This window comes from Mesocricetus auratus, unplaced genomic scaffold, assembly GCF_017639785.1.
Source record: "Mesocricetus auratus isolate SY011 unplaced genomic scaffold, BCM_Maur_2.0 Super-Scaffold_100051, whole genome shotgun sequence".
Lineage (NCBI taxonomy): Eukaryota > Metazoa > Chordata > Mammalia > Rodentia > Cricetidae > Mesocricetus > Mesocricetus auratus.
In genome coordinates, this window is record NW_024429228.1 from 856,408 (window position 1) to 884,068 (window position 27,661).

General features: G+C 43.5%; 1 protein-coding gene and 1 long non-coding RNA gene across 6 annotated transcripts in view; one reads left to right on the forward strand and one right to left on the reverse strand.

Annotated features, from left to right (window-relative positions):
• The window catches only part of LOC101833290 (multidrug resistance protein 2), a 65,133-nt gene that overhangs the window by 5,915 nt on the left and 31,557 nt on the right, over positions 1 to 27,661 (reverse strand). For 2 of the 3 annotated variants that reach the window (XM_040735818.1, XM_040735819.1), the window contains 9 exons: positions 26,173 to 26,319; positions 25,002 to 25,109; positions 23,411 to 23,488; positions 20,573 to 20,656; positions 18,117 to 18,320; positions 10,165 to 10,265; positions 8,905 to 9,045; positions 6,043 to 6,199; positions 3,859 to 4,056 (listed from right to left, as the gene is read on the reverse strand). In XM_040735818.1, the coding sequence (XP_040591752.1) occupies positions 3,859 to 4,056; positions 6,043 to 6,199; positions 8,905 to 9,045; positions 10,165 to 10,265; positions 18,117 to 18,320; positions 20,573 to 20,656; positions 23,411 to 23,488; positions 25,002 to 25,109; positions 26,173 to 26,319 (1,218 nt within the window). Of the gene's footprint in view, positions 1 to 2,828; positions 3,004 to 3,858; positions 4,057 to 6,042; positions 6,200 to 8,904; positions 9,046 to 10,164; positions 10,266 to 18,116; positions 18,321 to 20,572; positions 20,657 to 23,410; positions 23,489 to 25,001; positions 25,110 to 26,172; positions 26,320 to 27,661 lie in introns of those variants that run through there. The other variant, XM_040735820.1, reaches the window with a different exon arrangement.
• LOC121136135 lies at positions 17,880 to 21,138 on the forward strand. 3 transcript variants are annotated; one of them, XR_005873261.1, is made up of 5 exons: positions 17,880 to 18,089; positions 19,216 to 19,325; positions 19,932 to 20,372; positions 20,489 to 20,670; positions 20,867 to 21,138. It is a non-coding gene; the product is annotated as an uncharacterized LOC121136135 (long non-coding RNA). The 3 variants fall into 3 exon arrangements; XR_005873260.1 differs by having other exon boundaries at positions 20,870 to 21,138; XR_005873262.1 differs by lacking the exons at positions 17,880 to 18,089; positions 19,216 to 19,325 and adding an exon at positions 19,351 to 19,458 and having other exon boundaries at positions 20,870 to 21,138.

A 27,661-nucleotide genomic window follows, 5' to 3' on the forward strand; every position in this document is an offset into this window, starting at 1 on the left:
GAAGAATTCAGAGTTGGAAAGGAAAGGCCACCCCTCCCCTAGATCTCAGCTTGTGATCTGAGACCCCAGGGAATGGCCCTTTCACAGGGGTTGCCCAAGAACTGCTGGAAAACAGATAATTACATTACAATTCATAACAGTAGCAAAATTATAGGCATGAAGTAGCAACAAAAATAACGCTATGGTTAGGGGGAGGTCAGCACAACATGAGGAACTGTATTAAAGGTTTACTGCACTAGTAAGGTTGAGAACTGCCTTAGATGATTTGCAGGAGCTGGGGAGGCCCCTTTACAGATTTCCTGATAAAACCTTTTTCTGATACAGATATATTAACTAAACAGAGATCTTTGCAAAATAATTTTTGGCATTCAAGTAAGGGAGCAGCTAACGGCTTCTGAGGAAGACCCCAGTACCTCAGCTTTGGATAGCCAAACAACAGTGATAAGTATGTACTGATTCATACATGCTCTCTGTATACCTTGTGACTGGCCAAAGCCTTGGAGAGCACTGGCCAGAACTATGGTAGATCTTTGACATAGGCATGCTTGGGAGACTGGCAGTTATATGGACAGAAGGCAGTTATATGGACCTTGCTGGTACCCAGCCCAGTTGCCATGGAAACTACTCTGTGCATCTGCTTTCCTGGCTTTCTAAACATTTTAGTAAGTCACAGTAGAAAATGAAGGATGGAGAGAAGCATAAACAGATGTGACAGGCATGGCAGTGGGAGCCTACTTCCCCGACACTGAGGCAGCTGAGATAGAAGACTGAAGGGTTAACCCATCTTCACTGTGGACTGTGTAGCAAAATCCTATCTCTAAACAAGCACAGCAAGAAATTCACATAAGAACATAGCTAAACAGGGATCTTGCTAGATGGAGGACTGAATTTTACAAATGGAAATTTGAAGAAATAGGCCTCAAAGAAATTCATTCGATGTCTACATCCCTGGAGGCAAAACACACATTATTTGTCAGAATCGCAGGCAAATCTGAATGACCCCAGTAAGCCTTAGAGAATTTGTACACATACACATCACCAAATACAGTAATACTCTTGGCCCTGATCATAATTGTAAAACACGCAAGGTTTGGAAACAATTTAAAACCAATATTAGCTAAAGAATCCTTCCTCTAAGGAAGACACGTTTGGGAGCCCAGAATATAAGACAGACTCAGAGTCAGGCACAGCATCTGTGGTAGAGGCACATCGGTGAGCTGATGGGAGACCCAGGAATTCTGGGGGATTTCTGGAAATTGCTCCCAAGAACCTAGCCCAAGCAAAGGCCTATCTAGCAAAGCAAAACCTGGTACAGGATAATGTAGGGCTAATCAAAATGGTTAGCTCTTTCGGCTATGGAGTATTACATCTACTGTTCACTGGCGCAGTAATCACAGGCTGCAAATATAAGTATTACTGAATGCACATACACTCTGAAACGGAGTAAAAATACCAAGCACTGAGGACATTTAAGTTCTGTCATAAGCAAAATGCACACACTCTCTCCTTTAGCGTCACAACAGCTCTGAGGACATCACTGTGACCTGTGTCTAATGGGGACAAAAGACCCTGCCTGTGGTGTGTGGGGACAGACTGGACAGGGGAGAAAGGCCAGGCCAGGAGCGGAATCAAGTTAGAGCTAGGCTGTGGGACTTTCAAGTCCATGTGAATCCGGGTACTTGAACAGCATTCTGGACAGGAGGGAGGCCAGGTTGCAGTCAGGAAGCTCTTGCTTGTGAGTCGGTTGCTGAGAAAGGAGCACTCTTCAGAAGATCGTGAGTTCAAGGTTATCCTCAGAGCCAGTGTGGCATACAAGAGACCCTGTCTCAAAAATTTTAAGAAAGGAGGGCTGGAGCAGTGGCTCAGCAGTTCAGAGCCCTTGCTGCTCCGTTATGAAGACTAGAGTTAGGATCCCAGTATCCACAGTTTGAGAGTTCCACAGACCCCCTTAAGTCCAGCTTCAAGGGATCCGATGTCCTCTTCTGTGTGTGCACAGGAATCCATGACCACCCCTTCCATGTATGCATATATGTATAATAAAAGCTTATTGAGGGCATTTCTCAGAGTTCTGGATGCTGGCACTATCTCCTCAGATTGCTCTGAATGTAATGAAGGCTTATTAGAGTTCTGGGCTCAATTTTTAATAACAAAACGCAAAAATGCAAAACCAGAACTCAACAAAAACTTTTGAATGAAGTGAAAAAAAAAGCTACAAAGCATCTGCACAGTTTACAGAATAAACTGAGTGAAGTTTGCCCGATTTTGAATAATCACTGTGTAGAGGTTTTAAAAGCCATGGGTGGCAATTGAAAATTCTCTCCCCATCTTTGTCATTACTGCAGCCAGGGTCCCTTGGAGCTGATGGGCATCAGCGTTTGGGTCACTGCTCTTCTCTCTGGGCAGCTGTCAGCTCTGAGTACGGGACAACCTATAAAATTGCATGCACAATAACAGCTTCCTGCTCTAAATTCTGTTTCTTTGCACTTTTTCCTGTGTCCCACAACACTGATTTAAATACACAGCCAAAGAATGCTTCGGATTCTTTCTTTTAAAAATACTTACTTTGTTCATTGTTATTTACACGTATGTGTTTCAGGGCACATATGTGTCCCATGTGCATACAGGAGGCCAAGTAGGCCAGAAGAGGGAATCGTATCCCCTGGAAGTGGAGTTACAGGCCCACCATGCATGTGCTTAGACCTGGCCCTGGATCCTCTATAGGAGCAGTGAGTGCTCCTGACTGCTGAGCTGTCTCTCTGGGCCTCCATCTCTCTCCTTTTGAGGTTGCTGGCTCAAGTGTCTGCCACCCCACGGCTGTTCTTACTTACTTCTTTCTGTGTTGGCTGCTTCATGGTCCACACTCCCCTAACTCTCCATGTTTCCTCCCAACCATCCTTCAGGCACGCTATGCCGTCTGTGCCCATTTACTCAGAGTATGAAGTGCTGGGGATAGCCCATTAATTTTCCATCTCATCTCATCATTCTTCTCAGTCTTCATCTTACCCAAACTCCTGTTGTGGAACATTACTTTAAGTAGGCAAAGAAAGGTGTGTTACATTTGTTTACACTGCATTTACGTAATGATGTAGAGATGTGTGACATTTGCTTATTCTGTGTTTGCTTAATGAAGTAAAGATGTGTTGCTGTTTTACCTTGCCTCACTAATGCACCTGATTGGTCTAATAAAAAGCTTAATGGCCAATAGCTGGGCAGAAGGGGGTAGGCAGGGCTGCCAGGCAGAGAGAAGAAGTAGACAGAGAGTAAAGGGAGAAGGAGGGGAAAAAAGAGGGAGATGCCCGGGGCCAGCCAGGTGGGCAACCATCAGCCAGCCAGACACGGAAGAGGCAGGAAAGTAGGACACACAGAATGAAGGAAAGGTAAAACGCCTCAAGGCAGAATGTAGATGAAGAGAAGCAGGTTACAATACGTTATAAGAGCTAGTTGGACAAGCATAAGATAAGGCATAGCTCATTGCTACAACCCCCCCACCTCCCAACCCCCATCCCCGGTCTTCACTGACTTATCTTCCTTCTTGAAACACAGTAATTGGTTTTCATCTCCCTGTCACTCCTAGACCCCTTTTCTATTTCTCTTTAATTTTTGATGCCTTTCTCAGGCAAGGGAGTTGGGTGGTAAGTAGGCTCCTCGTGAAGGGAAACAGAGGAGTACTGTTGATGGAGAAGGTGTCTAGGGCTGGTGGTACAGCTTACACACCAAACTTCAGCTGGAAGATGCTTCTCAGTGGGGTTAATTATTTAAAGATGTGAAAACAAAACGTGGCTCATAGTCAAGAGTTGATAACGCCCAGGCATCTGGATGACGAAACCTAAGATGATCTGAGGGCGAACGTGTGCTCACCACTGTCCCGGCCATGGGGTCGTAGAAGCGCTCGAGCAGCTGGACCACGGTGCTCTTCCCACAGCCACTGCTGCCCACCAGGGCCAATGTCTGACCCTTTTTCACCTCCAGGCTCAGCCCTTGGAGCACGGGGATGTCGGGTCGGGTGGGGTAGTTGAACACGACTTCATTAAATTTCACATTTCCATCCAACCAATTCTAGAATGGAAACAGCAATAGTCAATTTGGTTCTGACAGTGCTAAAACAAGGTAGAGCTGACCCTAGCTCCCTCCAGCTGAGACAGATCAAAAGGTCCCGCCTTTCCCTGAGTGCTAGGGTGAGTCTTAAGCACTGTTAAATACTATTAAGTACTGTTAGCCGTGCTGAGTACTAAGTCATTATTGTATCCACCCTTTGGATCCTTGCCAGTGAATGTTTTAATGGCCACACCCCTTTGGGCGTGGCTTCAGGTGCGGGATGTGATCTGTAGGTAGGGAAGCCCAGGGCGGGCACTCTCTCTTGGTTTGCAGTTTGCGGTTCACCATGGGAAGCGCAGAGACTGCATCTTCAGGAGCAGGAACACCATGGCGGTTCTTTACTATTATCTGTGTGAGTTGTTCCCCAATAACACACTTTTATCATGTATCTTGGGTCTAGTGAACTCATTAAACACTCTGCCTTCACTTCTCTAATTATCTGGCTTCCTTGAGCAGAAGGCTATCAGCTAAGCAGCCTCTTTCACAGCTGCACGAGCAGCCTTCATGCCCTTGTGGCTTCATGGAACACATGGATGTCTGAAGAAAGAGGTATTGCAATTAGCTGCTTGATGCAAAAGCAGTTTCAATGGGGGAAAAGCACTATTCCCTGCCACGCCTGTTTCAAACAGCTTGCTGTGGCAGTCCCAAGGATCTCCAGAAAGCATGCTCACACAGGACAGCAGGGAAGTCGCTGGTGGTACTAGTGCCAGTGCCAACGGCCCAGCAGAAGGTCCGCAATGAGTGTCAGTATAGTCTGATAGATGGTTCTTTGCTTCCTACTTTTGCTTTCTCATTGGCAGCGTGGACTGGTCTGACAACACAGAGAGACAGCAGCAGGCCAGTGGAGCGGTGACTGTGGTGTCAGGGGAGGGAAGCTGAAGAGGTCTACAGGACGACGTGGTTGGGAAATGGAGGTATTGATGATGAGGACCGTGGAGCTACAGATGAGGAACTCTAGGCCCTGCTGTTGGAAGAACTGCAAAGCTTGGAGGACCAAGGTCCTGCCACCATAGGCTCAAGAGAGCAATTCCTGCTGTAGGAGCCAAGGGTCCTACCGCTGGAGTCCTGCCCAGCAGCTGGAGTACTCAGTGAGTCCTGCGTGCTGCTGGTGCTCACTGCCATTGGCCAGGGAGACTTATAATAGTTTCAAACGACCGGGGCAGTTGGTGATTAAAGCCTAGAGCGATAAATACCTAAGGTGAGCACCTAGTATCCATGGTCACCGGCTTCTAAAGTCTGGAGCAATAGGCTCCCGAGCTCTCAAAGCTCAGGACCTGCTAGTTCAGTCCCCTATGATTTAGGCACTCCAGGGCTTAGGAATCCTAACAATGAAAGTTCTAACCTACATGCTCATGGGTTCTGCCTATGGGAGAGCAAAAAAAAGACCCCAGCCAAGTGCTTAGACAAATGTAGTGAAATTCTAGAGGCTAACCTTCATTTCAAAAGGACAGGATTTAATAAACAGACTCTAAAAGAATCAATGCCTTGGCCAGCAAGACGTTTCAGTGGGTAGGGACCTTGTACTGAGCTTGACAACCTGAGTTCAATACCCAGGATCCACATGGTGAAGGAGAGATCAACTCCTAAAGTTGTCCTCTTACCTCATGCACTGTGCAAAGTGAACATCCACACACATATGCAACTAAATAAAAATGGAATTTAAAAACTTAAAAAAATAAAATTGATGTATTTATGCCAAGGCATTAACATCATCCAAATATATAACACAAATGCAATAAAGCTTTTCCTCTATAATTTGCCCATAAAGAAGATATTTTTATCTGTGTACTGGATTTTAACATACACAAGTATTGAATGAAATAAAATAAAAAGTGGAAATTTTTATATTGCAGTCAATATGTTAAAAAGCACACATTTTATTAGATTTCATGTTCAACTACTTCTATCCATGGAGCTGGCAGATGACGTAACTGAAAGGAAACTCACAGGCTTCAGGCCTTCGGTGCTGTAGCTGTCGATGGAAGGGACTTTTTCCATGATCGTGATGATATGCGATGCCGACACTTTGGCTTTGGCATAGTCAGAAGCGAATGAGCTGGTATTCCCAGCTGCCATGGCCCCGAAGACAATAGCAGAGAATACCCTGAGACACAAGGAAAAAGAATATGTGCCCACCATCATGGCTGCTGCGGAAGCAAGCTGCCAATTCTACAGCCAGGAGCAGGATGCTGGGTGACCGCTGCTCTGCATAGAGGAAAATAAACAGACGAACTCTGAGGACACCACCACGGTCCCTTCCAGAGCCAGCCTAGATAACACATCTCACCGCCCGCTTAGCCCCGGCACAAGTACACCAAAAGATGAAGGACCAAAGAGCTGGCCTGATTCCCCCAAGTTCAACTTCCCTAAGGAAAAGAGAGTGACGTTCCCGCAGCCCGCAGTCAACTCTGGGTTCTCTGCTTTACTGTCAGTGGGAACCCTTAGGAAGTAGGCCACCTGGCTTCCGGGAGGACTCCTCCGTTACCAGAGTGGATTAGAACACAGCTCTACGGACCACGGGTTTCAGACAAGAATGAAGGATGCCCTCACCTGCTCCTCCCCAGGCAGGCCAGACAACAGTCCACTTCAGCCCCCCAGGTCCCAGAGGCCGTGCCTGAGTCCTCACCTTTGTCCCTTGCCACACACCAATGTCTGGCAGCTGTGGCACGCCGCTCACATTCTTTGTAAAAGACCACCATGAGATTGTTCTGTTTCCTTTCATAGGGTCATGAGTTTGTTTGAAAGTTGAAAAACAAAACAAAAAAGCAGCCTTTTTCTGAACACCCTTAAACGGAGCAGGTGTCCGACTGCGGTACTGATGGCTGTGACTTAGTATCTTCATGTCGATATCCTTCATACTTACGGGAACAGACTAAGGAAGTTACTCATTACTTTTTCGTTGGCATATTTTAAGGTTTAGGGAAGAATGGTACCCAGTGTTATGATTCGAACATGAAGGTTGTATTACTTTTAGGAGTTGGAACCTCGCAGGAGGAAGTGGGTTACTGGGGACGGGCCTCAAAGTTTTACATCCTGTCCTAACTTCCGGCTCATTCTCTGTCTCCTGCCTGTTGATGTGACGTGACCACATTCCTGCCGCCATACCTTCTGTCATGATGGACTGTAGGTCCTCAGACCTCAGATGGTAAGCCTGGATTACTCTCTTTAAGTTGCCTTTGTCAGGATATTTTATCACAGTGACGGCGAAAGCAACCGATGCGCCCAGAGGACAAAGTGTGTTACTTAAAGATGTTCTTTATGGATATTTCTCTCATTTTTAAACAACACATATTAAAAAAATAACTTAGGCCAGGCGGTGGTGGCTCACACCTTTAATCCCAGCACTCGAGAGGCAAAGGCAGGCGGATCTCTGTGAGTTCGAGGCTGGGCTTGACTGACAGCCTCCAAAACAATACAGAGAAACCCTGTCTCGTAAGACCAAAAATAAATAAATAAATAAATAAATAAATAACTTAGAGTTATTGAAAATCAGAGTGCAAGCAACAACCAATTCATAACTTGGAAGAACAACTCAAATAACTACAAAACAAAAAAGGGTTACACAAAGCGCCCCCACACACATGGCAGCTTGACTGGGCACAAGACGCTCAGTTCTTTCATCTCTCTCTGACCTGTGCAAACACTTGTGTCTGAAAGATGAAGCGGGGCCTGCAACCCTTTCAGTCTAGGTCTGGACTCACGTCAGTCAAGAAGAAAACCAGAAAAGTCTTTGTGCTCGGGTGGAGTATCTGACTCAGGAGGTCTTGTACTTCTGATGTTCCTTCATTTTCACTTGTGTATTCTCTCTCCCCCCTCCTCCCTCCCTCCCTCTCCTACAAGGCTGCTGCCAGTCAAAGCACACACAGAGGAAGATCCCGACCTGCCCCCTAGCCAACTACCTACAGCTGCCTTTAACACAGAAGTGAGGTCAGATGAGAGCTTTGATGCCCAACTCAGACAGCACAACTGACTTCATCGCAAGATAGACGTTTTTCATTCCGTGTCACTGAGGCCCAGTGCCTGGCTGCTGGAATGGCATCATACTCTCACAAAACCTATGAAGTATGTGGCAAAAATCTCCTTACATGTCGTGCCACGCAGCTGCTAAGGGGCATCTGCATTTGTGACACAACTATCACAGCACAGACCAGAAAGGACCAGAGAGACATCAAATCCAACTCTCAGTATCTATGCCTAGACACTTCCCGAGACTTCTGCTTTAACAGGCACCACATTTGATTAAGACTGTTGCTAAGCTGATGTTGCCCATCATGAACCAGCCCATCATTTAACAGGCCCTTTGCTCTGCTGGTGACCCCTCACAGCGTTTCTCCATATCCATTTCATTATGTCATAAACAGTGAACCCAGAGAAACATAAAACATGAGACTATTCCAGAACACTGGGAATCCCCCATTTCCTTTTCTTGGGACTCTATACATAGGCTAAAGAAATATACTGCAATTTTAAAAACTACAACTAAATAAGACACATGGACAGTTAATTTTCCTCATATATTAAACTTTTTTTTTTTTTTGGTTAGGTTTTTCAAGACAGGATTTCTCTGTCGAACTCACAGAGATCACCTGCTTTTGCCTCCCAAGTGCTAGGATTAAACCTGTGCACCACCATCGCCTGGCTGGAGATCTTTTAAAATGGTCACTTTTCACAAGGTTCTTCTGGCCTTTAATAATGAGATGATGGATTTTTATAAATCTAAGACTGCTGTGTCAGCAAATTTCATTGGTTCAAAGGCTTGTAACAAAGCAACATATCAAATAATTATATACTTGAGAACCCAATACTTACAGCATAACATTTTCAAAAGTCATGATTTTATGCGCCACCAAGTAGGCACCAAACCGGAAACAGGCAGCATAGGAAAAATACATCATGGCCTGGGTGAAGGAGAACGTGATCCCAAAGACATGTGCTTTCTTCAAAGCATTTCTGGAATGAAGAGAACCCAAATTCACTTCACTTCACTTCTCAGTCATTCAAGGAACTGACCATGGGTTGGCAGGGGCACACAGCAGTGACAGAGTGGATTCCATTTCTAAGGAACACAGCTCGAGGCCCTTTGACTTAGATGTGTGAACTTAGGAAACTGCCTCATCTCTGAGGCTCAGTGGTGTCTTCATCCCTAAGGTAGGACTATTCACCTCAGCGGGTTCTCACTAGGCCTGTAACCCTGAGAGGAGCCTGCTTTACATTAACAAATGAATGGTCCTTCCCTTTCCAACACATGTACCCAACACCCTCAAGCTGTGGGTGACAGGGCAGCAGGCATGTCCTTGCCCTTGGGGGTCTAGATGAGGTGCACGTCATCAGTCAGTGGAGGAACAATGTGCTGTGGGGAGAGACAAGCCCTGGAGTGTCTGCAGCCAGAGAGGCTTACAAACCACGAACGTTCCAGGAATGTCTGAACAATAAGGATCTTGGGTGTGAGGCCTGGGCAGGAGCAGGGTGGGAAGGAGCAGCCCTTTGACCTTCCAATCCTGCTAAAAACTTTCTTCTTGTCTTTGCCATTCACTGGAATTTCAAATGAAGACCTTTCCCAGAAAAAGGGCCTAGCAGCCATGATTATGTCAAGGTGCTTGGAAACCCTTCAGAAAGGTCTAGAAGCTGAAACTCTAAGGTTGGGCTTGCTCATGTCCTAGTTCACTTTTTTTCAGAGTCCTCATCGATACTGCTGGGGTACAGGGAGAAGAGAGGATCTCCTCAGGAAAGTAAGGAACAGGAAGCATCCTTGAGAGATCCCCTCAGTGTCTCACAACACCCCCAATTTCATGTTCCACAGAGAACCTTCACCCCAAATCCAGCAAACAGTGGGGCCATTATCCCAACTGGACACAGAGGCGTTGACAGTTGTCCTCTTGTCTCTCCTCCTCATTGTCACCAGCAGTCACTGCCTCTGCTTCCCGGACGCCCCGCCTAAGCTTGGGTCTCAGGTGTTCCTTCTAGCGCTTTCTTTCTGTTCCCTCTACCGTCTGGCAAAGGCAATCCCGAACACTGAATCCTCACTAGAAAACTCCTCAGAGCCCTGGTCCACTCTTCAGGGCTTCTTACCTGTATGGTACCTGCAAGCTCTGGGCATACATGTTTTCAAACTTCTGCTCCCGAGTCAAGGAGACGACGGTGCGGAAGTTCTCAATTGCTTCAGTAGCAATCTGTAAACACAACAGGCACAAGATCCATCCAAGAGTCAGTGAATTTGAATTCTGTAAATCACATCAATAACAGTAATTTATTATAATGTATTTAGCATTTAGGATTATCTATGAGCATCTCTACTGAAAGAGAAATTAAATAATTTCTCAAACTGGACTTCGGATCTGTATGGGAGATCAACTAATCCTTCCCCCTCCATGTAGCCAACAAAGCTAAACCCACTGCCTTTACTTGGCTTTTAAGAAGGTACCTGAGAATTCACTGTGTCCTTTACAGTTCTTTCTTTTACAATGCACTTATTTTAACCTTAGGATTGTTTTAGTTTGTTTATTCATTTACATGAGCCAGGGTCTTGCAAAATATGCAACACTGGCCTAAAACTCGAGAACTTCTCACTTATGTCTGGGTGTTGCTAACACTGACATACACTGGAATACCTGGATATATATATATGTTTTGCATATTTTTAAAATGTGATATTCATAAGTTCCATTGTTTTGTTTAAAACACATCTAGAACTACACTACAAAGTAAAAAGTTACACATTAGCATCTTACACATTCACCTAAACATTGCTTTTCCCCCAAGTCTACACATCTTTAACGATAAAGCCGGTTACGAATTCTATCCCAAGGTTATTAAGCACATGCAGTGTGATACTTTAGACAATCTTAACCACGCAGTGTGTCCTCAGCCCTAGCAGCACTTCCAATTCTTATTCACATACATATCTTTGGATGTCAACATTTGCCAGTATTAAATGATCTCTCCTTAGGAAAAGTTTTTGCAAGGAAACACACTAGGTCAAAGACAGTAAACCCTGCCTGTCGTTAACAGATATTAATTGTACAAATTGACAGGAGTCACTGATATTTCCACATACTCACATATTATGTCCACCCACTCTTCCACCCTCTCCTCATCCCTGCTAGGCCCCATACAGGTTCTCTCTTATCTTTTAACACTCAACACATGAAACAATGTTAACTCATGTCACCACTCATGTAACCTACTCCAACTCTACTTTCTTGCAAATGACAGAAGTTTACTTTTTTGGGGGCTGAATAACATCCAAGGATATACATATAGCACATTTTAGCCATTCATCGTTCTGGTTTTTGGCTGAAGAAAATGAATTTGCAAGATGCCTTGAGTAATGTGACCTCTTCATTTCCCGATTCAGTAGCACAGACTGTCCTTCCTTTGCTGTCTCCAGCTTCCCTTATCATTTGTAGTGAATAGTAGGAACCAGGGTTGCTCTTAGGAACTTAGTTGTTGTAGCTGTTAGGAAACGGGATTTCTTGTTTGTCTTAGTGAGGTGTGGGTTGGTGTGCAGAACAGCTACTGACATTTGCATATTATCTTGTACATGCCTCTCAATAGATATTTATACATGTGTATATATATATATCATGTATACTATATATACACATGCATACATATCATGTATACTATAGATCAGTATACATGCATATATATCATGTACATGCTCTCTAGTGAATTCATCAATTCTGGTAGTCTCTCAGCAAAGTCCTTTTCTGTCTAAAATATCTGAAAAGGAGACTGCACTTCTCTCTATAATTTTTCTCATGTGTGAGCTCTGTATCTAAAACTGAACAGTGGTGATATTGGATATCCTTGTTTTACTCCTGACTTTATAAGAAATGCTTGCAGCTTTTTCTCCATTTAATACATAACCTATGTTTTTGCCATGTACAACCTTCATGTGTTGAGGTATGATCCTTCTATGAATGTTTTTCATCAAGAAAGGATGTGTAATTTTCTCAAACGCTGTGTCTAGATCTCCTATATGTTTACTCATGTACCTCATTTCTAAATTGTGCACATTGAGCTACTCTTGCATCCTAGGAATAATTCCAGGTCTATTATGGTGTAGTTCCCGTTTTGATTTCTTGAGACAGCATCTCACTATGCAGCCTGGAGTATCTTTAACTCATTAGCCCTAGTTGGTAACTAGCATTCTTCCTAGCTGTCTTGTGACTGTCAAGATCACTAGCATTCACCATGCCAGCCAGCACAAGCTTTTCCTAACCAGCTTTCATATCACTTTGCATACATTGTGTGAAGGATTTTGCACTGTTTAACCAGAGAGTCTCCTGTATGGTTTTCTGTTTTTTTTCCCTGTTCTGTCTTTATCAGGCATTAGTAAATGGGTAATGTTAGCTTCCTAGAATGAATATGGAGAGGTTTCTTCCCTCTCTCATTTGTTGTAGTGTGCGCTTCCTTGTTGGGAAACATTACCATTCAATCTCATGTTTTTATTGTACTTAGCTTCTTAAATTCCTTAGTCAATTTTGGTAGGTCATATTTGTTCATAAATTATTCTATTTCCTCTAAATTTGCTACATTATGAACATTGTCCCCTACAAATGTCCCCTCATGGGGCTGGAGAGCTGGCTCAGTAGCTGAGTGCACATGTGGCTCTTCCAGAGGACCCAGGTTCAATCCCAGTACACATCAGGTGGTTCACAGCCACCTCCATCTCGGTTCTGGGGGCAACTGCATACACCTGCACAAGACAGATGTATCATTTAAAGAGTAATAAGACATCTTTAAAAATTACAAGTCCCCCAATGATCCTCTGAGTTCCCAGCAGCATTAAGCATAATGTTTACTTTTTAAGTTCCCATTTATTTGATCTTATCTTTTGGCTAATTGAGTACTCAGCAATTTGATTTTTAAAAACTAACTTTAATTCTTTAAAGATTTTGTGTGTGTGTGTGTGTGTGTGTGTGTGTGTGTGTGTGTGTGTGTGTGCGCGCGCACGAGTGCCCATCATAAGGTGCTCATTGAGATCAGGTGTTAGATCCCCTGGAGCTAGAGTTACAGGCCTGGGCTGCCTGATGCTGGGCCTGGGGACAAACTTGGGTCCTTTGGAAAGGCAGTGAGTGTTCTAATGCACAGAATCATCTTTCCTCTGTGATCCTGTATGGTGTTCTTTTCTGCTCTGTTTCAATTGCTTGTGTCCTGATCATCATTGTTTTTGGTTTGGTTTGTTCTCATTTCTACAAGACTTGAATGCATCACTAGGGTGGGATCTCCTTATGGTGTAGGAGTTCACTGCCATAAACTTCCTTCTGAGCATTGCTTTTGCAGGTTCTCCTGCTGTGATCAGAGAAAACCAACTGGTCCTTTTAAATCCAGATAATGTCCCAGAGAGACTGGGATCCTCAGCTCACACGCTACTACTGCCTTGGAGCCCAGATCTCCTTTCAGGTCCATCAGTAAAGTCAGATGCTCTGATACTTAGTGCATTTAAACTTATCTTCTGATGAATCCTTCCCTTCATAAACAGCAATCTCCTTTATGCATTCTGATTTTCCATGAAACTCTCTTTTGTTGCCTGCGAGTGTGGCTAACCCTTCTTGCTTCCATGTGTTTGGACTATCGCTTTCCATCCTTTCACTTGCAGACTATGTATTTATAGGTGAACTTTCTTATATGTTGTTGCATCTTGCTTCTAATCCATCTATCCAGTCTGCCTTTTAATTGTAGAATTAAGACCATTTACATTTAGTTATTATTGAAAAACATATACTAGATTCTGTAATTTTCTTCTTGTTTATGTTTCATTTATTTTATTCATCTCGAAGATCTGATGGCTTACTATATTGCTGTTTGATTCCTTGCTATTTTTCATTAATGTTATCTTTTAGTGGTGTTTGAAAATACACTATTTCTTAGGAACATGGCAGATATACTCTTCCCAAATATCTTTCATCCAATTACGATCTGATAATGTAGTACCTCTATCCAGGATATTTGTTCAGTACACACATTCTTTGCCACATTTGGAGTGCGAGTAAAGTTATGTGGAGAATGCAAAGAATAGAAATATCCCCAATGAGATTTCAGTCTCTATCAGTCATGACACAAACTACCAGTCTCATGCTTCTCATCTGTAAAGTGAAGGGGATGGATAGAAGTCTCCACCATCTCTTTAACTCTAAAACTAGAGGTCACCAGAGACATTCCTCTTATTGGTTCAGATATTCTCTCAGGCTCTTTCATAGGTCAGAACTGATTTTAATAAGGATACATCCCATTATGTCATAATTTATGAGGAATGTAAAACCCCTTCTTCTGCATTGACTCCCATACAAGTTACCTCAATTTGAAAGGGAAATTAACAAATCATTTTAGTGTATCAGTATCAATGTGTTCTGTCTTCATATATGTCTATGTGCCACTTGTATGCTGTGCTCATGAAAGCCAGAAGAGGGCATCCAATGCCAGGGAACTAGAGTCATGGATGGTCGTGAGCTGCTGTGTGGGTGCTGGGACTTGAACCCGGCGCTCTAGAAGCCCATTCAAGGAAAGGACAGTCAGTCAGTAACTCCAGCATGGCTGCTACTTTCCCAGTTGAGGTGTCCTCAGTACTCTAAATCCTGGTTTGATGCTACCTTTGCTTGGTCTCTCAATCATTCATTTCTGCTGTATGTTTTGAATACTTTACTTGATGATGCATTGCTAACTATCTGCTATTTGCTATTGTTCTTTTAATTTCGTTTGCTAGCTGCTCACCTTATAAATTCATTTACACACACACACACACTTTCTTTCCCCTTGTAATATCAGCATTGGGGGAGAGGAGACAGGAGGATCCTTGGGACTTGCTGAGTCAGCCTAGTCTAACCAGTGGTTTTTAGGTCTCAGTGAGGGACTCTGACTCAGAGAAGGCAGGTGGCTTCTGAAATGAGTCCGTAGGCTGACCTCTGACCTCCCTACACATACACAAAAGCACCCATACTCACGTACAACTCCATACACACCAAATATGCACGCATTTTAGAAAATCCTGAAAGTAAGGAAAATAAGATGTTAGAGAAAAAAAAATACCCAGACAATCTTTGTTCAGATACCTTAAAATATTTTTAAGTATATGGGTTTAAATAAATATGAGAGCTTTTGTGGGTTAGTAAGACAATAGAACAAACCACAGCAATGTGTGACAGAAAATAAGTTCATGGTCAACTTGAATGAATGTCTGAATGGCTTCTTGGGCATCATTTCCTAAGGCAAGGGTGCTGGGCTCTCATGAGTTTGTAAATATCATGTCTTTTCAGTGGGTAGTACTGATAAAAAAATGAGAGCTTGAGGCACAGACTTTGTATGGTCAGTGAAATGACACACTATCCCACAGAACTATCCCTTCATTTAGAGGTGCAATTAAGCAATTAGGAAAAAACTTAAGTAGAAGCTTGTATCCTTATAGCTTCAATCTCTACAAGTTTTTAAGACTAAGAAATTCCCAAATTAAAAACTTTTAGTTGGAAGAATAAAAATGGTACTGTTTTGTTTAGAAAGTATCATTTACTAAATAGCTTTGGAGAAAGGGAAATGCATGAATTTGGAAAAACAAAACAATGAGCCACTTCACCCTTTTCCTGCTGCCTTCAAAAATTCATGTCTGATTATGGCTTTCAAGATTGGGAAAAAAACTACATCTGCTTCCAGTAAGTGCTCATTAGTCCGTAAGAACATGACTGAACCCTGCCAAGCACAAGCCTCAGACAATCAAGGCTACAGCGCACTCTGACATCACGGAACGAAAACGGTAAGCAGGCCCTTACTTCACAGACGCCATGACTGAGGCTCTGACGTCAAACCCAGGGACAAGGACTGTCTGTGATACCACACCGTGAAGACGTAAGAAGTCCCTGACATTACACAGTTGGGATATAAGCAGCCCTTGGCATCACACACTTGAGTATAGTTGTTCTGTGAAATTACACAGAACTGGCGAAAAGCTCAAGCTTACCTCATTCCTTTAGAGGCAAATCACCAGACACAGGCTAGTTCTTCATGGCACTTATGTTTTAGCAAGGAAGACACACCATTCACTAGTAAAGAAGCAGGGCAGAAGCCTCAGAGGCAGAGAGGAGGCGTACACTCTGTGGGGTGTGAATAGGCTGTGAAAATGCAACTCAGAAACCTGACTGATAAAATGAACCATCCCTGAGATCCAAGGGAATGAGAGGGGTCCCATGGGAACTGCACAGGGCCCCTGGTGGCTGCAGCAGTGTGGACAAGGAAAAGGGGAGTGTAAGACCAGTCATCGAGGACTAGGCCACATCGAATTTCTAGCTGGGATAAAAGCTTGGACTGGATGCACCTCGTTAGAAGGCACTGCGAAATCTGAAGTACAGGTTAGCATGGTCAGCCTTGCATCTAATAGTTATGAAAAGGGATTTTGTGTGAAGATTATAGACTATAAGAGGATAAGACCAGCAGGGATAGACCAGTGAGATGTCCATTACCTTGTGACTTTGGACAAGATCCAAGATCTCTCTAATCTTTGGGCCTCATCATCTCACGAACAGCAACAATTCTGCATAGTTACTGGCAGCGTTAAGTAAGAGAACACACACACAGCTCATAAGATGATGATGGCTACAGGCCAACTATTTAATAATAAATGGTATCCCGAGAATTATAACAATGAGGTCAGTTTCTAATATTAACTAGGATGGCTGGTATAGCCACCACCATTGGCTCTTTGCACCACAGTCCCTCGAGCCTGACCATGACTCTGAAAATCTGCTATAGACACACGCATCCATCTGTATCTGTACCGTTTCCGGGTCTTAGGGTTGTCATCTCCCCACCGTATCGATGGCATTTTAAGCATATCAGCACTATAAAGTCATGACCCTTTTCCTCAAATGAAAAGTCTTCACCACAGACATAAGGAAACTCAATAAACACATTGTAAGCTATGGTTTCTTGAACCAGAACACCCTCAGGGCATTCACACCGCAGAGTTGGCCCCGGAAACAATGGTTGGAAGCAAGAAAGCTGGACTTAAGTGTTTCTCTCAAAGGAACTCCAGGGAAGCAGGATGAAGAATCTGGGTTGACCAACCTCCAGGACCTGTGTCATCACTGAGGTTCATGGCTAGGGGACAAAGTACCAAACACACACCCATTGGAAACCCAAATCTACTCCCACCTTGCCTAGGACCAGTGAATCTGGAATGCCCATCAGTAGATACAACCCTGGGAGACACTGGGCTCATTTTGGGGACTAGCCCTGTTTTGAATTCTCATTTCTCTGATATCTGACTATGCTCCACCACATAACAGAATATGGGTTCTCAGCTATTTGGAGTGCCACTGCCTTAGTTTGAACCTAGCTCCAGGAGTGATTGGTTCTAAGGCATGAAGAGCATAGCCTGTGTGTCCATCAGCCTCACCTAAAAAAACAATGAGGATTTTAACAAAACACATCCGGTAGGATCACTGCAAGAAAGTAAAACGTTTGCCTGGAAATCCAGTAAGCCCCACAAAAGCATTTGTTAAGCTGTGGGGGGGGGGGGCAGCAAACAGGGTAAGGGAAAGAGAACAGACATGAGCAGGAGGAGGCATGAGACGAGGGAGGGCGGCAGTCAAAAAAAAAAAAAAAACGGAGAGAGTAAATGCTTTTAGGACATTTCCAGACTGAATCTCCCCAGTCACACTTAACAGAATGTGTCTACATTCCCGAACACAGGAATGGCTTAAAGGGAGAAAAACCGAGAAGGTGGGGGGAAAGGGAGCCAGAAAGGGACGGAAGGAAGGAAGGAGAGGGCTGGGTGGGAACCCAGGAGAAAGTGGAGGAGACAGCCTGAAACCGCAGCAGCTGTGAAACGCGAAGAGCAGCTGCCGGTCTTCCAGCTGGGAGAGGTGCTGCCCACTTCTCTTTGGATATGAATCTGCAGGAAGCTCAAGTTTTCTTGGGGAAGGATTAGAACGACTTCCCCAGAGCACAGCCCGCAGCAGGGAACTGGCCAACATCACCACCAGGAATCGCTTTTCTGTTAGGTAAGAAACGCGCTTAGTTTGACTCACCTTTCCAGAGACCTCTAGCTCTTTCCTGTCTTTCAGAGCTTGACCAGACAGCACTTTCATTTCCATAATGCTACTCGACACAATGAGCGGAACAAGCACTACAAGTAAAAGTGTTAATTGCCAGCCATAGACTAAGGATATGATGATTCCTGTCCCGAGGTTTGCTACATTCTGGGTAATTTCAGCAAGCCTGGAACCGATAGCCTGAAAAACACAACAGATTAGAGAGCCAAATTTGTATTAACTGTAAAATACAGGTACTCCTAAGAAGTAGGGCAATTTGCTTTCAAGCAAATATGCTAATTATCTTGTCAGTTACTAAAGAACTGCTTTACTTTTGAGTTTATTGTGTTTCTAAAATGAAGATTTCCCCAACTTCTACACAAACATGAAAGTAGATCAATAAGCCAGAACTCAGATTTTTCTCTCTATTCTGATTCCCTTTCGCTTTATCCGTTGTGTTTGTACTGAGGTATGTGTGTGCATGTGTGCTTGTAGGGTGCATCTATTAAGAGAATGTTGGTATCCTCATCCAATGGAGGCTAGAGCAGGATGTGGGGTGACTTCCTCTATCATTCCCTGCCTTACTGCCTTGAAACAGGGTCTCTCATTAACCACAGCTTGCTCACGAGCTCCTGGGTCTACCCGTCTCTGTCCCCCAATGCTGAGGCTAAAAAAAGGCACATTCAGCCATGCCTGGCTTTTTTTACATTGAGTGTTGTGGATTCAAACTCAGGTCCTCATGCTTGCAGACAAAGTCTTATCTTCTGAACCCTCTCCCCTGGCCTGGCTGAGTCTTCAGTACCAAGACATGTTCACCTATCAAAGCACTTTCACTAAAGCAAGCTGTGTAAAAGAGACTGACCTGCCAATGGTGGCAGATTCAACATTAGGCACCCATGCTTACAAATTAAGACTAGCATTTTTCATTAAGGGTATTAAAATATACCTGAGCTTATTTGAAACACTTATTAGGTTTCATTTACTTGGTTTACGAAAAAAATACAGAGTGAAAAAATTAAGAAAAAATGTGAGTGCGCGTGCGTACTGCAGTCAACTAACCGTATGCCAAAGAGACCCTTTGCTACATTCTGCACAGGTCAAAGAGCAGAGTGGCCTTTCCAGAGCTCTTCCTGCACGTCTCTCATGTGAAGATCAAGGGAAGCAGCCTGGGAGACTGCAGGCTGGGGATGCATGAGGCTGTCCCAGGTGTGTGTAATCCTACACCGAACTCATTGCCCACAGCAGCTGCTGATGGGCAGCAGCACTCAGAGCATCTCCCATGGGTACAGCAGAGGCATTTCCCTGGCTGTACCTTTAAGACATAGCAGGCCCTGCTTTGGTAAGTAGGTCACAGGGCCACAGAATCAAGAAATCCAAAGATGACAAAATCTTGCTGTCTGCATGGCATCACTGAGGTCTGTCTTCCTTGCTTTCTTCCTCCCTCCCTCCCTCCCTCCCTCCCTCCCTCCCTCCCTCCCTCCCTCCAGACATCTAGGCAGTCTCTAACTCTGTATCCTGCCTCCATTCATCTTTTTCCATTTTTTGATAGTCTGACATAACAAGAGGGCAAAAGTTCTATCTGTTACACAAAACACATAATTATGCCTCGTATGTATGTCCTACACAACTTATCATTAGGTCTTTAGTGTTTGACTTATTCATTTAAAAAAGATAAATACAAAAATAATCCTTGAGCTTTATAAGACTTTGAAGAATTTTCCAACGCACCTATGTGACTTCATATTCCAATCTATAGGTTATAGAAGCCCCATCTATACCCTGAAAAGTCATCAGTATAACTCTGTCTTGCAGGAAGCTTGAAGGATAAAGATTGACACAAAGACTCAGCATTGAGGGGGGACACAACACAGAACACATGTCTGAGTTTCCACGCCATCTACTGCTATGAAGTGGTGATATAGAAGAAGCTGTAACTTCAGCCAGAAATCAAAATCTAATGTGTGAGAGTTCAAAGTTATTCCCGCTACGCAGGTCATGATTTTTAATATGTGTTTTGCTCCCTACAATCATTTTAAGGAAGATTTTCTACCCTCTGCTCTGAACTGTAACGCCCAGAAACATCCTGACAAGGGGTACATGTGTCCATTCTCACAATTGGCCGTTAACTGAGCAGTAAAACAGACTGGCCCTGTAATATGCACTGTTAATACTTCCCTGTCTATTAGGTACTGCAGAGAGGTTCCTTTTCCAATAGCTATTCCAAGTGGACCTTATCAAAAGGATGCTTATCAGGTATAAACTATGTAATGGATATTTAACTTTGTACCTTAGCTACAACACATGTGATATCCCACTGGGTTAAACAGATATTTACACTTTTTCTGTTTTCTGTTTTTCTGTTTTGTAAGAGACAGTGACTAACTATAAGGAAAAACCAGTCTCATGCTGTGGATCTAAGTGGACTGGAGATGCCCACCACAGGAAGCACTTACCCCTTTAACATCAGCAGCCTCTCTGGCTAGCCTGGTGGTCAATGCGCCAGTGCTATTTTTATGATCATCAAACCAGCTTATATCCTGTAACACAAAAGGTATTTTTTAAATGTGATGCTCTATTTATGAAACTCTTAGATTTAGGAGGAAGTGAGTGTCAGCTATCACATATCTCCCCCCACGCATTTAGTATCCAAAATTTAATGTTTAATAGACAGAAGAGAGTTACACATGGACATGTAAGTGAACTATTTTACTTGTTAATTTATACAAACAGTATCTACTTGTCTCCAGCAGAACTCCAAGTATTAAACAGTGAAGAGTAACATGATGTTACTATCGACATAAAGCCTCAACTCTAGGAAGAGAAGGCACAAGGAAACAAATTCACACTGTCACATAGTGAATAACGCTTGGGACAAAAACATTTGAAAGAAGGACAAAGAAGAAAGGGACAAGGCACAGAAGGACTGCTGCACAATATTACTTGAAGACATGTTACATTGGTTTATACTGAGGAACATTTGTTTAACGATGCAAAGACCTGTTGCATATTTTTTCTTTCTTTTTTTTTTTTTTTTTCTTTTTCGATACTGGGTTTCTCTGTGTAGTTTTGGAGCTTGTTCTAACATTCACTATGTGGCCCAGGCTGTCCTTGAACTCACAGAGATCCACCTCCCCTTGTCCCTGCTGAGGATTAAAGGCCTGAGCCACCACCGCCCTGCATGCTGTGTTGCACTGCATTCTTTTATGTTGCATTTCTTTAACTCTGTGAAGCTGCGTTACTTTGCATTTCTAAAACAGCTGATGGTCTAATAAAGAGCTAAACAGCCAATAGCAAGGAAGGAGAAAGAATAGGAGAGGCTGGCAGGCAGAGAATAGGAGGAGAAGAACATGAGACAGGAGAAAAAAAGGAGGAGGAGAGGAGGACATCAGGGGCCACCCAACCACACACAGCCAGCCATGGAGTAGGAAGTAAAGAAAGGTACACAGAATAGAGACAGATAAAAGCCCAGAGGCAAAAAGTAGATGGAATGATTTCAGTTAAGAAAAGCTGGCTAGAAATAAGCCAAGCTAACGGTGGACATTCATAAGAAAGAATAAGTCTCCATGTATTTATTTGGGAGCTGGGGGGCGAACCCCCAAAATAAGAGTAAAAAGAGCCAAAAGAGTAAAAAAAAAAAAAAACTACAAAGGATTTTCTAAGGGATGTATAAGCGAATATGCAAATGAAAGAAGAAATGAGAACTTCTAAGAGAAAGCAAATGCAGCACTTGCAAAGACCCCAAGCCAATCTTAACAAAAGCTAGCAGGTTGGGTTATGGTAGCCTAAACACACAAACAACAGACCCACTGTGTTTATCTCTGAACCTGTCTCTTCCTCTGGATCTTTTTGTCCCATTGGGGTTCCCGGAATTCCTCTTCCACAACCACTGTGCAGTTGCCTTTGGTGTCCTGAAGACACCATGTGCTGGACAAGGGTCCCACTGCAGAAAACTCTGTGAGGCTGATGGGCTATGCACACTGTGCATGGCCTCTGGCAACTGTAGAGACTACGGACGTTTCCCTGCTGGATACACACTGCCTCCCGACAGGGATGAGGATGGAGGTTATGAAACCAGCTAGGAGGCTGGTGAACAACTGGAGCAAAATTAATTAATATTAAAAAATATTAAACAGAGACGGGAGTCATTAAAAGTTTAAGGTGAGCAAGGATAACTCTTCCTTCCTGTGCACATTATCCCCCCCCCATAGGCACAATTAAAAAATAAAATAAATCTTAAAACAAGAACAAAACAAAAGCCAGGAGATACTACTGTCCTTGTAGGACACTGGTGCTTCTCTGAGCTGGGTTCAAGTGCCTCCCCCTTGCCTGGGCTAGGATGCCTGAACAATTCTTTTTTTGCTTTTTTTCTTCAACTTTTTATTGATCTATGTGTTTTTCCCCGCTCCCCTTCCCTCTTCCCCTCTCCCTTTCCACCCTCCCCCATTCCCTGTACATTCCCAATTCACTCAGGATATCTTGTCATTTTTTTCTCATTCCTAGGCGGATCCACTATGTATCTCTTTGTTGCCTAGGTTTTTCTGTGCTTGCGGAATGTATGCAGGTTATTCTTTGGTTTATGTGTAATATCCACTTATGAGTGAGTACATATTAATCTTGAGTTACTGGATCTGGGATAACTCAATCAGGATGGTTTGTTTCTTCCTAGCTGAATATCTTTCTTATTTAATAGCAAAGGTCCAGTGATCATAAAAGTTTTAAAGTCATATGCAAATTTCTCACAATTAATAAGAAACAAAAATCTTCCCTCTTTCAACTGGGTTGCAGTGCTACAATTTTCCCAAATCCTACTTTCTTTAAGGAAAATACACTCCTGCCTGTTTTGAGGGTCTTGAAGGAGCAAAGTGTGAGATGCACTCTGTCCTGTTAAGTCAGGAGGCTAACACTGCACATGGGTTATGTCACTCTCCATGGAGCAAAGAAACTAGGCAGTAAGGGATGATGGTCACCACAATGACCTTGGATTTGTGGAGTGAAAGGCAAGATTCCTGCCCAAGGACCCTAGGCGGAAGGAGGAGTGGGAATGAGGACTACTGGAGATGGCCCCGGCTTCTGTGGTCTTTCAGTGCTTGACCAAAGGCTGAGGAGAATCTTCGCTTCAACTCAGTCCTGTTCCTACATCTACAGATGGCTCACCAGCATCTCCACAGCAGGCTGAGGGAGACCCATGCAGGATCTCTCTCTAGGGAACTGGACCAATCTGTGTCCATGGAGCACAAGACAGAAGTCCTACCCCCCTCCCCCACCCCAGGTGCAAGCCTCACCGGCCATACCTGTCTCAGCATGGATTTGAAAACCATGTATCGGAGTCGCTTGGTGAGGATCTCTCCAGCTTTTCCAAATGTGAAGCCCTAAGAAGAATGAGAATGTGTCACGCAGGAGGCTGGCCAGAATGTTTAGAGTGTGTTAAACAGGGGCTGGAGAGATGGCTCAGCAGTTAACAGCAATGGCCGCTCTTCCAGGAGACCCAGGTTCCATTCCCTGTAACTCCAGTTCCAGGGGACTGGCGGCTCTCTTGTGGCTTTTGCTGGAAGCAGGCATGCCCATGGTACACAGACATACATACAGACAAAACCCGGATGGGAGATGCCATTCTGTAAATATGTCTCCTATTGGTTGTTGAATAAAACACTGTTGGCCAATAGGGAGGCAAGATAGGTGGGACTAGGAGTTGAGGAGGATTCTGGGAAACAGAGACATGGGCAGTCATGATGTAGCTGCCATAGGAATAAGAGGTCCGGACCCGTTTCTCCAGTAAGAGAAATACTTAGATTAGTAATTATGGGTTAAATACTTAAGTCAGAGACAGCCAGTAAGAAATCAAGCAAATGACTAACAGCTTCATAATTAATACAGTGTCTTGTGTATTATCTGGGGACTGCAACTGTGGCAGAGCCCAGGCAGCTGGGGGGGGGGACCAAAGCGGTAGGCAAGGAAGGCTACACATATAATAAAATTTTAAATAAAAAACAACTCAGAATGTATTAAAGAATCCCATTCAGAGCTTCAGCTGGAAGATTTCATGTGGGTAATCACTGACTCATTCATTAGAGGTTGTTTCCCAATGCTCACAGAGATCCAGGCTTTCTCACTTGGTCACGAGTTCTCTCACTCATCGTGAGGCAGCATTTCCCATATTTTAGAGAAAGGAAGCTCAGGCACAGGCAGCTAAAATGACTAATTGTTCCACAGACACATAATTGGCTCTGTGTGCAAATGACAGAAAGACCTAGGCCTAACTCCAGAGTCCACACTGCATGCCTTTCCACACCATACTGTGAGAATACTTAATGGTTTGCAATTAAATTTGGGTCATGTGATTTTTCAAACTGCAAAACATGTTAAAGATGTAGATGCTTCTCTCCTTTTAACGATTGGTATTCTCCTATCACTGAAAGGGCTCTTTCTGCCCGGCGGTGGTGGTGCATGCCTTTAATTCCAACACTCGGGACACAGAGGCATGCAGATCTCTGTGAGTTCAAGGCCAGCCTAGTCTACACTTACCGAATTCTCTTAGTTTATTAGTTTTTGTTTTTCTTTTTTTTTTTTCCAATATAGAAAGGCATTTCTCTAAACACTAACTTGACCAGCATTAGATAGCTCCAAACTTACTCCCAGGCTCCCATTCTCAAGTTTCTTTCTTTGTTCTGATCACTGCAGCACATTGATCATTCCCTTCCTATGATCAGGTTGAGGATTGTGTTTGGGGAAAGGGTAGAGAGGAGGAGGAGGAAAGAGCCTGAGGAGGGGAGCCCCAGGACTGCTACAGCTCAGGTAAAGGAGGAGGAGCTATGCAAACAGGAGAATTAAATACCTGTCTGCAACAACTTCCCAAATGAAGACAGAAATGATGCAGACACTCACCTGAAAGAAATACGTAACCAAACAAATCATGCCCATGACCAGAAAAAAGAGTGAAAACAAATTACAATTCTGTCGTCTGGTTTCGGGGTCATCATCTCTTGTAAAAACCTGTGACAAAATATTTGAGGGGTTGTTAGTTCTATCCCTGAGGAAGGCATTCCTTGGGGAGCCCATTCCCTGTCTCACACAGTTTGGAGGACAGGACAGACTTTGTTTACTGGAACAAGGTTGGCTTGCAAGATGACTTCTAAGACGTCTCATTTTGCCTTCCTTCAAGACACAGGGGTCTGCCACTTACTGACTCACCCAACATTCTGGAAGGCAGGTAGGTTTTCATATAGACTAATGCATGCCGCCCTACTGTGGAATAAATTGTAATAAATTCTCTCCACTTGGAATTTTTGTAAGGAACAATATTGTTCAACAATTCACTGACTATGTGAAGATTTCAACATGTTCCAAGCTTTCTGGGTTGAATATTTGGGACTGGATAGCTATCAGGGAGCTCATCCCTGAAGAAGATGAAGTCTCCCTCTCTCAGCAGCCAGTGATTATAGGACCTTGTGAAATGTCCCCCACCCACATTGGCATGTTGAGTGGTGTGTCACTTTAAGGGTCTAGTTTTTATATTGCCGAGGTTTCACCGGTGAAGTTCCATGTCATCCAGCAGCAGGCATCCTTGGTTCTCTGGCTCTTACACACTTTCTGCCTCCAAAGGACAGCTCATTTTGTCAACTGCCTTTTATCCTCATTTCTTTGTGTTTTTTCCACTAAGCAGACCCAGTAGGATGTGGGTGCGTTTGTGCACATGGGCACGCGCCCATGTGCGTGTCTGTGTGTGTGTGTGTGTGTGTGTGTGTGTGTGTGTGTGTGTGTGTGTGTGTGTGTGTGTGACAATAACAACTGTGAAAGAGTGAATGAATTTGAGAGGGCTTGGGGAGTAGACCTATGTTGTTGGATAGGGTTAAAAGAGATGAAAATGATGTAAATGCAGTATTCTTGTAATAAAAACTCAGAAACAATTAAAATTTTAAATAAAAAATTAGATTTCCTCTTAAAAGTTAGACAAGTCATGTTTTTCTGGCTTATTGCCATGGTAAAAATAGAAGTAATTCATTCATTCTTCATCAGCAAATACAAACATATGCACATAAAGGACATGAGCACTTACCCCTATGATTCTTGAAAATACTATGGCAAAGACGGGTTGCATACATCCGTTTATAACAGCACAAAGTATACCAACAACTAAATAAGGCCATTCTGTTATGTTTAGCTTCAGGATTCGCCAAAAGGAAACTAGAGGCACATTTTCATCCTAGAAAACATACATTACAACAAGATAGTTTACAATCTGATAACCTGGGGGCTACAGAAATGTCTCAGCAATTGAGAGAACGAGCTGATCTTCCAAAAGACTCATGTTCTTTAATCAGCCCCCACAAGGCAATGAAAAACTGTCTGTACCTCTAGTACTAAGGGATCTGATTTGGGCCTTTAGGAACACACACACACACTCACACACACACACACACACACACACACACACGATACGAAGACATACACGCAGGAAAAACACTCTTACATATAGAATTATTATTTAAAACTGACAACTAAGTTTTGACTAGTAGTACTACTTCTAAAGCTAACTCTGACAGTTTCATATAAAAAAATTAATGTTATTACCAACACTCTTGGCCTAGAATTCACTAGAGAAGAATATTTATAATTGGGAACAAACAGAATAGAAACTTTAATAGTGGCAGGTCCACCAGAGTCTCACTCATTTAAAAAAATTATTAAACTGCCCTAACACATAATGATTCTGATATTATGGGCATCTGAGGTTATAAAGAATGTGTGCTTCAAGCTCTCATAAACATAACCTTGGCTGGCTAGATGTTTCTTTAAATATATTATGGCTGGACTCCAGCTCTAGCCATCTGTCCAGCCTCTTCGTGTACATTAAGAGTACCATGGCATACAGGAGGGGCTGCCTACCTCTTGCTATTGTACACAGTAAAGTGAAGGGTGGGTGGTGTAACTCATGGGTAAAGTACCCAACTAAAATATATGAGACCTAGCACCACAAAAACAAAACAGAACAGCATGGCTTTATTAATGCCTTAGATTTATCCAGTGTTCCTGACTCTAGGAATTCCTGATGGTGATGGCTGATATCGTCAATTTAATAGGATCCAGAATAACCCAGGAGGTAGCCTCAGAGCACAACATTGAGGGATTACCCAGATGAAGATCTGGTTAACCGCCATGAGAAGACCTAACTGTGGGGCTGAATCAAAGGGGCGGAAACAGACACAGGCACACCTCACTCTCCACGTCCGTCTCACGTCCCATCACGAAGAACTTTACCCTCGAACGGTGAGATGCAATAAACCCATCCTCCCTGAAGTTGCTTCATTTTTGTCACAGCAAGGCCACTGTTGTGGAATATTAGTTTAGTGGTGATATTTAGTTTATGGTCTAACAAATAAAGCTTGCCTGAAAATCAGAGTGCAAAGCTAGCCACACTAGTTAGCCACAGAGACCAGGCAGTGGTGCCACACATGTTTAATCCCATCATTCGGGAGACGGGGGCAGATGGATCTCTGTTAGCTCAAGGTCACCCTGGGCTATACAAAACTGATCCAGTCTGAAAG